General features: G+C 37.0%; 1 protein-coding gene across 2 annotated transcripts in view; it reads right to left on the bottom strand.

The window, feature by feature from the left end:
- Nucleotides 1-2770: 2770 nt before the first annotated feature.
- The window catches only part of LOC149834198 (AMSH-like ubiquitin thioesterase 1), a 48953-nt gene continuing 41293 nt past the window's right edge, over nucleotides 2771-10430 (bottom strand). Inside the window, exons 8-14 of one of the 2 annotated variants that reach the window (XM_090011274.1) lie at nucleotides 5175-5499; nucleotides 4939-5028; nucleotides 4786-4848; nucleotides 4614-4688; nucleotides 3453-3515; nucleotides 3173-3225; nucleotides 2771-3085 (exon numbers count right to left, since the gene is read on the bottom strand). In XM_090011274.1, the coding sequence (XP_089867400.1) occupies nucleotides 2911-3085; nucleotides 3173-3225; nucleotides 3453-3515; nucleotides 4614-4688; nucleotides 4786-4848; nucleotides 4939-5028; nucleotides 5175-5499 (844 nt within the window). In that variant the 3' untranslated portion in view covers nucleotides 2771-2910. The remainder of the gene's footprint in view (nucleotides 3086-3172; nucleotides 3226-3452; nucleotides 3516-4613; nucleotides 4689-4785; nucleotides 4849-4938; nucleotides 5029-5174; nucleotides 5500-10430) is intronic. The other variant, XM_090011275.1, reaches the window with a different exon arrangement.

Here is a 10430-nt window from a genome sequence, read left to right as displayed (position 1 = left end):
TGCTAAAACAAAATGTCACATTGTTTAAAGTCGACAACATGCAAAAGTTCATGAATACTATAAACTTTTTATGAATTCCGCATCAAAAATAGACTTTAGTAGCAACCAACGCAAAACTCTTACAAAATTTGCACTCTAATCGCATATATATACACGTAAATTCTCATGCTAAAATAGAATTTCACATTGCTATAAGTCAATAGCATGCATAAGTCCATGAATTCCATAATTTTTTTATGAATTCTGCATCGAAAGGCAGACTTTCACAACTATCAACATGAGACTCTTGACAAAATTTGTAAGTAATGGGTTTTCATAAGCATGATCACGGTATTCATAATATTTATACAAAATTAATGATTTCTACAAAAATATCATATGAATTTTCTTTTTAGTGAGATTTAGTGAGACGAGGAGTGTTGCAACGTAACACACAAAAATCGAGAGACATTCGCACGTGCTAAGAGTAAAAATGTCTTAAAAAAGTCAAAAACCCGCAAAATTAGATATCAAGCGGATTTCAAATTTTGTGGGCATTTAGGAAAACGTTATGATCATTTTTTGAAAAAAAAAACCACTCAATATTTTCATCCATTTGCACTTGGAAGGGCCAAACCTCATGCTAACTTTATTATCAATTATTAATAGGCAACATAGCCTGCACCCTACGCCCAATATCTTAATACCATTACACTTGATCCAAACTCTTGTCATAAGAGCACGTTTGGAAGAGAGAAACATCTAGGAAAGGTGAACCGAGGTAGAAAAACCATCTGTTTTTTTTACCTTTCCAAACGAGCAAAAATGTTTAGCTGAGAAACATTTTGAAAAAGGTACACATTTTGATAGGAAAGACTCCTCCCGCCGCTTCTTCAGAGTGTTTCCTGTCACACCTCCTCACTAGCACCCTCTCCTCCCGCCACTTCTTCTTTTCCCCTAGCCGCTCAACTCCCTCCTCGATGACGGCCCCCTCTGTGAGAGAAGTTCCTGGCATAGGGCGAGATTTCGACCTCCCCTCTGCCGAAGGTCATCGACGGTGGCGTTGCCGTCCTGACTTGCTCACAGGACCCCTCTCTCTCTCTGGGGCATTTGGTCTCTGTGGTGATTCACCGGTATATTTGTGTTCTGGCCTTTCTTGATTGTTATTTTTGGGTTTCTTCAGTTGAGTTGTATTTTCTGGAAATTCGGTATTTTTCTTGTGCCTTATGGTGTGGTGGATGACGATGGCTTTAATGGAGGTGGAGTGATGAAAATATTGATATTCTTTTTTTGTTCTTAGAAATTTTCATTGTTAGGAGTCATTTTGTGGCTTTATCTCACTATTGATCGAGGAAAATGAAAACTAAGGTTGAAAAGATTGGTAGTTCCTGTTGCTTCATCTTGAAATCTGATTATGGTGGCTTGTAACGTCTAAGCTATTAGCGTTACCTGGGGTTTGGTGTTGACGTGAATATGGACACGCTTTGAAATTCTGTGAATTATTGGCTAGCTAGTGGAATCTTGATCTCTTTGATGAAAATTGTTTTTGTTTGGTGATGTAAAATGGGTTTCTTAGTGCTGAATGGTAATTGAAAAATATCATTAAAATCTTGTTTCTCGAGGCACTTTAGTATGCTGTGCAGAGATTCCACCCTCATTTTATTGATGGAATTTTTGTGGGTGGATTTGATACTTGATGGATTGTCGTATAACATTTTTTATAGCTAAATTGTGGATTAGGCGCAGATGAATTTTGATAGTGAACAATCGCAGTTTGGTGCCAGTTACCTAAGGACTCGGGCCCATTTTCATGAATTTCTTGTTGAAATCTGGATATTTTTCCTAATATGGCCTATGAATCATAATTATGTTCATGTGACCAATTTCAGTGGTATGAAGATGCATGTGGATAATTTATTTCCATGCCTATGAATCATAATTTGTTGGTTCTAGAAAGGTTTTCCAAGCGAAAAAATTTCTTGTACTTTTTCAGCTTGTTTTTCTCTTACTATATAAACAAGCAAAAAAAATTCTTTTAGAAAACTTATCATATCAAAACTTCTCATAAGCAAAACTTTATTTTCCTATGAGATATTTTTTTGCTTCCAAATGTGCCCTAAATGTAAATCCTTTATGGTTTTCTGAATCATCAATACACAGGTAGGGGTCTGCCTAACCCTGTCAGTTTATATCCAACAAAAAAATAACTTAACTAAATTATCAATTTACTAAAGAGAAGAAAGAACACCAGAAAACAGACATCCAAAGAAAGAAGGAAAAAGGAGAAAGAGGCCAGGGTAGTGGGATCTTTTTTTGGGAGAAAAAAAAGAGAGCTAACGGCACCTAACTAACCAGAATGAATAACTAGAGCAAATTACTTTTTTTTTGACAGTCCAAGGGAAACCCACGAAACCATTCCTCCCTCCCCCCCCCCCCCAACACACACACACACACAAAAAAAAAAAATCACTGACGGAACATTGGCTGTAGGGTTGCAAACGAGACAGGTTTAGAAAGACATTTTTGCAAATTTTAACTGTTATGAACCCGAACTGACCCGACTCCAAATGTGTATTTTGAAATGCTGGCCTCCAGTTGGTAAAACCCTTGAAGTACCCCCTGCCTACCAAATAGTACACCCAGCTTTGACCTTGCGGCAAGGGATGTCACCCATGGGTTTCCAACTTGTGATGTCCCATCAACTTGGTGACATTCACAAGTCACCCCTACCAGATAAGTGAAGCCCTTGTGGATAATTATAGCAAATTAGTGGGTGACAAACACCATATTTCAAACCAGCAAAATACAAACTCTTTTACTGTGTAAGTGGTTGCATGACATAGTAATCAAGTTAATCAACATAGGAATCTTCAGGGATCATATTACAAAAATAATGAATAAATCAGGAGTATGTAAATCATGAATATATGCTCAACGGAGATCAATAACATCATATTTTAAATTGGCATTCATATATACATGCGTACAATGTTCATAGATTGGACTCCCATCTGCTGGTTCATCATGAGGATGAAAGCCTCGCTGCTGGCAATTTCGGATGACTGTGATGCCTCTGGGATCTGACAGCCGAAATATGCCATGGGATCTGTGTAATACAATTGAATTGTCATCTCAGAGCCAACTGCATATGAAGAACAGAAAACAAGAAGAACGAAACAAAAATGGTTACTGCCTTGTGGTATCCGTAGGCGCCATGACAATTGCAATTGCATCTGGCAGCATAATCTGCAAAAAAAATTGAAGTTTTATAATTGTTACAGTAAACAGGAACTAGCAATCAAGAAGCAAGAAAGCAAATGTGTAGGGTGCATGAAAGCATTTTGCATTTAATCATAATTTTCCCACCCCCAGATGTAATAAAGGCAAGAGGCCTTCCCTATGTGCATGCAGAGATAAAGGCACTGATAAACTGCATTAGAATGAAAAATCTGCAGTTCAGCAATTTGGATTACCTGATATGAATAATGCGTGTGGAGATCTATTGACGACATAAAGCAAGTCTGTGTAGGATGTGTCTGAAAGACAGAGAGAAGTTAATCACTCGGTATGTTATAGAAGAATAATGGTTTCAAATAATGGCAACTGAACAAGACAAGGTTGGCAACCACAAATGGAGATGAATTGTCCAAACAAACAGACAAGGCAAAACAAAGTAAGGACCCACTAAAATGAAGTTACATATAAAAATGTTGCACCTATATTCATCCTTGTAATCTTTGGATATTAAAGAAGATAATAGATGCCCTAGTGCAACAAAATGTAAAGGGTCCTGACAGTGTGCTGTTACATGTCAATATTGTAGCAAGTTGCACTCCATTATCTCTTTTAGAATTTTATTTTAAATATCATTCAAAAATGGTTTTATCTCCTGCATGTCCTATTTACATTTAAGCGAGAGGTTGGCATTTAATGTGAATATGTCAGGTTGTACGGAAGGACCTCAAGAGAATTATATATCTTCTTTACTGCTGTGAAACTGGAAGAGTTTTCCAAATAGTCTTCTGACTGGTAGAAATTGTGGCAAAAATGCACAGAAAATGGGCATCCAGTGAACAATAACGTCATTATTGGACTAACCCACATTCATCTTATTGCATTGTCAAGGAATATGCTCATGGCTATTGCTTTCTACTGAGAATTATCACTACCATGAATCTTCATGTTTGTTCCTGCATGTGCACTTATATAGCACCATATTACCCTTTCAAATGAACTACACCAGTGTCACCAGTCTTCAGTCATCTTGAGAACTGGTTCTTACAACTCTGACTCGTGCCGATCCAACTAGAACAAAGGGACTCCACCAGTTGCATTACATGTGAATAATCTTTCTTATGGTTACATTCATTAAAACTGTGCAGCTAAGATAAAATCACAAAAGAGAATGGTACATTAACAATGGTGGTTGTTTCATTTTATTATCAGTTGCAAAGGCTCTTTAAAACATCCCAAAACATGCAGGTGATGAGATTTATTTTGTTTCAAGAAAAACTAGATTCAAGAGCCCACTATTAACTATAAAATTCATGTGTATATTATTGCCCAATTAACTTCATCTTTTTGGAAAACAAAAACAGAAAAAAAAATAAACTTATTCACATGAAAACACTTACATGAATCCAACCCAGTGTAAATAGTGACTGCTTATCCTGAACATCATACATCTCTTCTTCATTCATAGTCTGACACTGATTAGTTAAATAATGACCTTATTATGGGGGCCATGGCAATCAGAAACTGAAAGAAGCATTTAATGACTATTTAGCATGTTATAAAATGGCTTACTGAATCAGATGTTGACTCCTGCTTTGGAATGATGAGAGATGTAACACAAAATCTTCGGTTTTTCTGCAAAAGAATAAATGAAAGAGATCTGACTAGTTAACCTAAACTTCTGAAATCAAACTATGCAGAAAGATAAATGACTAAACAACTTACAAGTGAACCAGCAAGAACACCACAGGTCTCTAAATTCTTTAAGGTGTTTGACTTTGCCAGCCTCATGAAGTCTTCCATCATTTTAAATGACTACGACATAAAAAAGAAAAAAGAAAAAAGCAGTATTAGAGAGACCAACTCAACCTTACCAAGCAAAAGCAACACGTGAAAAGTCACTTGCTGAATCTAATTTTTCTAGTGAAAGATGTGCTTTAAAGAAGAAGACAATATCTTACCACATGCAGTTGCAAAGGAGAGTCTGAATTAACTAAATAATCTTGCATTGATTTTGTAGGTCCTGATCGTGCATCACTTACTGGAGAAGAAGCTGGAACCAAGTCTTGAACATCAGCAAGAACAGGTGGAGGAGCAGGTTGCCTGTACATATCAAAATGAAGAGGTTCTTCTATTGACTTGGCAATAGTCATTGGACAAGATTCCTCTGGCACTGGTGTTCGTCGGCCATCATCCAAAGACAGAACTGACTCAAGAATAGACATATCAGTTGTTGAACTGCTTCCCTTCCCTACCAGAGGTCCATCTTGTGCAGAACGAGTGAGGCTGTTTAACCACAAGCTTGTTTAAGTACAGGGAAAAGAAAGGGACAACACTTCTAAATGGCCCTGGTAATATAACCAAATGACAAATGCAAATGAATCTGCACAGTTTGATGTACGTTAAATAGCAAACATTGTCAAATGGAATATGACTAAGTAAACTGCATTTTGTTCTACACACAGAAACCTCAAATATGACATTTGGAGAAGTTCACGAGCTTAATGCTAAATGCAATCCTACGATTAGTAAACCACATGCTATACTCACAGGAACTCCGCCTGTGTATAACTGTTTAAGTTATACACTGCCGGTCCCAAGCCCGGATAAAGGAGGAGGGTTGCGGTAGGCCGGTGACAGCCAGCATAAAAACTTAGTCATACCTTATGAATATGAACCAATATGAGAATTTTGTTGGGGCGTTCCCTACTGAGCGACGCGCTGTACTCTATAGCCCCGGAGGCAGTGATAAATGGGCAAGGGTGTAATGAAATGGTGGTCTTCAACAAATGCACAAATAACTCACAAACAAGTGTCTATTGGAGACACTACAAGCATGACCCTTGAAAGGGTATAAAAGGAAGAACACTTGAAAAATAAATAATACTTTATTCATGAACAAAATGCTTAAGAAGCATGGTACATTACATTGAAGGGGTTCACCCCTATATATACAAAAAAGTGGAAGAGAGAGGAGAGCTCATTTTGAGCTCTCCAAAAGAGACGTTGGATTTCAACGTCTCTTAATATAGCTGTTGGACTACAGTCCAACAGCATTTATTATTATAGCTGTTGGACTATAGTCCAACAACATTTATTATAGCTATTGGACTAGAGTCCAATAGCTATTTGCACAGTCAAGTTCCAACAGGAACTTGACTGGATCAAATATCTAGTTTTTATTGAACTAAATGCTAAAAAAGAAAATAAAGAAAAATAGAAAAATAAAATAATAAAAGAAAATATAATAATATTAAATAATATATATATATATATTACAGTTTACATTTTAACACTCCCCCTCAAACTTACGGTACAATGAGCGAAAGTTTGTCTAAGAGGAAGTGAAATCTGGGAGCAGCGAGAGGCTTGGTGAAGAAGTCTGTTAATTGATATTCTGATGTAACATATGGCAGATCAATGGTTCTATGTAAGTATTCCTCTCTGACATAGTGACAGTCCATCTCAATGTGTTTAGTACGCTCATGGAATGTCCGGTTGCTTGCAATGTAGATCGCACTTTTGTTGTCACAGCACATCTTTGAAGCTTGCGTTGCTTTAGCTCCCATATCCGCTAGCAATCGTCTGATCCAAACAACCTCCATAGTGGTGGTTGTCATGGCTCTGTATTCAGCTTCGGTGGAGGAAAGAGAGACTTTTTGTTGCTTCTTGCACCTCCACGAAATTAAGGTTTCACCTAGGAACACACAAAAACCAGTAGTTGAGTGTCTATTATTGGGATCACCTCCCCAGTCAGCATCAGTATATGCAATTAAATTTAATGAAGATGAAGCAGACAAGAAGAGTCCTCGTGAAAGAGAGGATTTTAAGTATCTAATAATACGCAAAATCGCTCCCATGTGCACGGAGGTGGGAGCATGCTGAAACTGACTGACTGTATGAACCGCATGAGTTATATCTGGCCTAGTAATGGAAAGATAAGAAAGAGCTCCAACAAGCTGTCTATAAGGAGTAGGATCATCAAGAAGTTCTCCATCATCAATTTTCATTTTAACATTGACAACTTCTGGAGTGTCTACTTTCTTATCATCTGTAATGTCAGACCTGGAAACGATATCAAGAGCAAATTTAGATTGAGATATCAAATACCCCCGAGGGGAATAAGCAACTTCAATGCCTAAAAAATATCTTAATAAACCTAAGTCAGTCATTTCAAAGTGAGTTTTAAGAAGAGATTTGATATTTGCAACTCCCTGTTTGTCGCCTCCAGAGATGATCATATCGTCTACATAGAGAAGAAGAATAATGATGCCTGCATCAGATTTCTTAACAAACAAAGCAGTGTCAGTTAAACAAGGTTGAAAACCAATATCAAGCATAACATGACTAAATCGGTCATACCAGGCTTTTGGAGCCTGTTTAAGACCATAAAGAGCTTTTTCTAGACGAAGAGCTTTACCCTTAGGGATACTAATACCAGGTGGGGCTTCCATGTATACTTCTTCAACGAGATTCCCATTCAGGAAAGCATTTTTGACATCTAATTGAAAGATAGGCCATGTTCTAATGGAGGCCAAGGCTATTAAAGTTCTAACAGTGGTCATACGGGCCACAGGAGCAAATGTTTCTTTATAATTGATGCCATACTCTTGGGCATATCCTTTTGCTACTAAACGAGCCTTATATCTTTCCAGGGTCCCATCACTTTTGGTTTTGACTTTGTATACCCACCTACAACCTATAGGTTTCTTACCCGGAGGAATATCTTGTATCGTCCAAGTATTGGCCTTTTCTAGTGCATCCAATTCTATTTTCATGGCTTTTATCCATTCTATATGATTTTTTGCTTGAGAATAGGATGATGGTTCAACATATGATTGTATTAATGCAATGGCGGCCATATACGTGGGTGAAAAAGATTCATAAGACACAAATTTTTCTGGAGGTTTAGAGATTCTAGACGTTCTTCTAGGTAAGACTTCAAAGTATTTTTGTAATGCACATGGAAGATTTTGCTCTCTACGTCTTGAATATTGTAGACTAACATCCCTATGGATTTGCTCTTCATTATCATCATTTTCAACAACAATAGGACTTTGATCATTGTCAAGGTCACATCCAACATCACATTCATTGGATTTTGAAGTTGGATCAATTAAAAACGAGTATTCAGTGACATCCTTGGATTTTTCAAATTCAAAGAAGCTTTCTTTTTCCAAAAAAGATACATTTCTTGACACATATAATTTGTCATTTTGAAAATCAAAACACCTGTAGCCTTTTTGATTATCAGCATATCCTAAAAAGGAACATGGGATTGCACGAGGAGAGAGTTTGTCATTTCTGTTGGTGAAAACAAAACATTTGCATCCAAAGACTCTTAATCTAGAATAATCTGGAGTTAAATTAACAAGTTTTTCTATTGGAGTTGTATTCTTTAATGAGGAAGATGGCATCCTATTAATGAGGTAGGTTGCAGTTAGGACCGCTTCAGCCCAAAAACTTTTTGGAACTTGATTTGCAATTAGCAATGTCCTAGTAGTTTCCATAATGTGCCGATGTTTACGTTCGGCTAGGCCATTCTGTTGTTGAGTGTGTGGACATGATCTTTGATGTGTAATACCATGTAAATTGAGATAGTCTTTGAATTCGTTGGACATAAATTCTCCCCCTGAATCAGTGCGAAAAACAGAAATATCATTCTGAAACTTATTTTTAACCATTTTATGAAATATTTGAAAGTTAGCAAAGACATCAGATTTATGTTTAAGAAAATAAATCCAAGTATGTCTAGAAAAGTCATCAACAAAAATGACATAATATGTATAACCACCTTTGGAAATAACTGGTGCGGGGCCCCAAACATCCGAATGTATTAACTCAAGTGGTCGTGAGGAAACAAAAGTTCTACTAAGAAATGGTAACCTTTTCATTTTGCCAAGAATGCAGTCTTTACAAGAAAAATTTTCAGAATTACAAAATTTTTCCAAACTTGGAAAATATTGAATTTTAGACATATTAGGATGGCCAAGCCTTTTGTACCATAAATCCAATTCTAATTTCTGAATATTATAACAAAATGCATTCTTGGGTAATTCCAAAAAGTCCATGTAATAAAGTCCTCCTTCTCTATGGCCTTTCCCAATCAGCTTCCCTGACTGGCGATCCTGTACCCAACAACCATGAGAAGAGAAGGAGATATTACATTCATAATCAGATATTTGCGAGACAGATAAGATATTCAAATTAAGTTTAGGGATATATCTAACTTCTGGGATAAAAAATCTTTTGGATTTTTGAAGATTTTCAAAACATCCTATTCCTTTTACTTCGAGAGATGTGCCATCGGCTGTAAAAACCTTTGACACACTTGAGTTATTTTTAAGACATTCGGATAGACTATTAACATTTGGGGTCATATGAAAAGAAACACCAGAATCTAAAAGCCAAGGAAAGTTACCTGGACCGGAAAAAGATGCAACTGTCGCTCCAGTTGAGGCTTCGGTTGAGGAGGATACCCCTTTGAGAAGAGGTTGAAGGATTTCCATCAGTTGAGCCATAGACACAGGTGCATCTTGATCTTTTGACTCAGATTCAACAGATGCAACTCTTTTTTCTTCTCTTCTTTTTAACTTTGGACATTGAGGCCTATAGTGCCCCGGTTCATGACAATGATGACAAATAACTTTTATTTTATCAAAGTCGCCGTTTTGCCTTCCAAAATGAGACGACTTGTAAGTACGAGTATGATTCCCCGGTCTAGATACAGCTAAAACGGAGTCATCATCAACTTTTGGAGTACTTTTTCTAAGTCTATTTTCCTCCATAGTGAGCTCTTCTATAGTATCAACAATAGAAGGAATTTTTCCACGATGTAAAAGGGCCGATTTGGTGGATTCAAACTCCGGCCTTAGACCATTCACAAATTGATAGAAATGTTCCATATCGAGTTGCTTTTGGCGAAGCTCGATGTCTTCGGCACAATGCCATTTGGGCTCAAGAAGAGTCAACTCTTCCCAAAGTTCGGACAACTCATTATAATATTCTCTAATAGTTTTATCTTTTTGAGTCATTGTCCGAACTTTATCTTGTAAATTACATACATATGCAATATCTTTAAGGGAATACATGTTTTTGAGGTATTCCCAAGCGTTATCGGCATGCTCAAACTTAGCTAGACTAGAGCATTTTTTAATGTCTATGCTATTGATGAGCCATGACATAATTTTTGCATGCCCTATCCTCCATTCTTTCCA

This window comes from Nuphar pumila, chromosome 6 (genome assembly GCF_984573655.1).
Source record: "Nuphar pumila chromosome 6, dmNupPumi1.hap1.1, whole genome shotgun sequence".
In the NCBI taxonomy this organism is placed as follows: domain Eukaryota; kingdom Viridiplantae; phylum Streptophyta; class Magnoliopsida; order Nymphaeales; family Nymphaeaceae; genus Nuphar; species Nuphar pumila.
The sequence above is the reverse complement of the archived record's forward strand: the minus strand, read 5'-3'. Positions and strand labels throughout refer to the sequence as shown.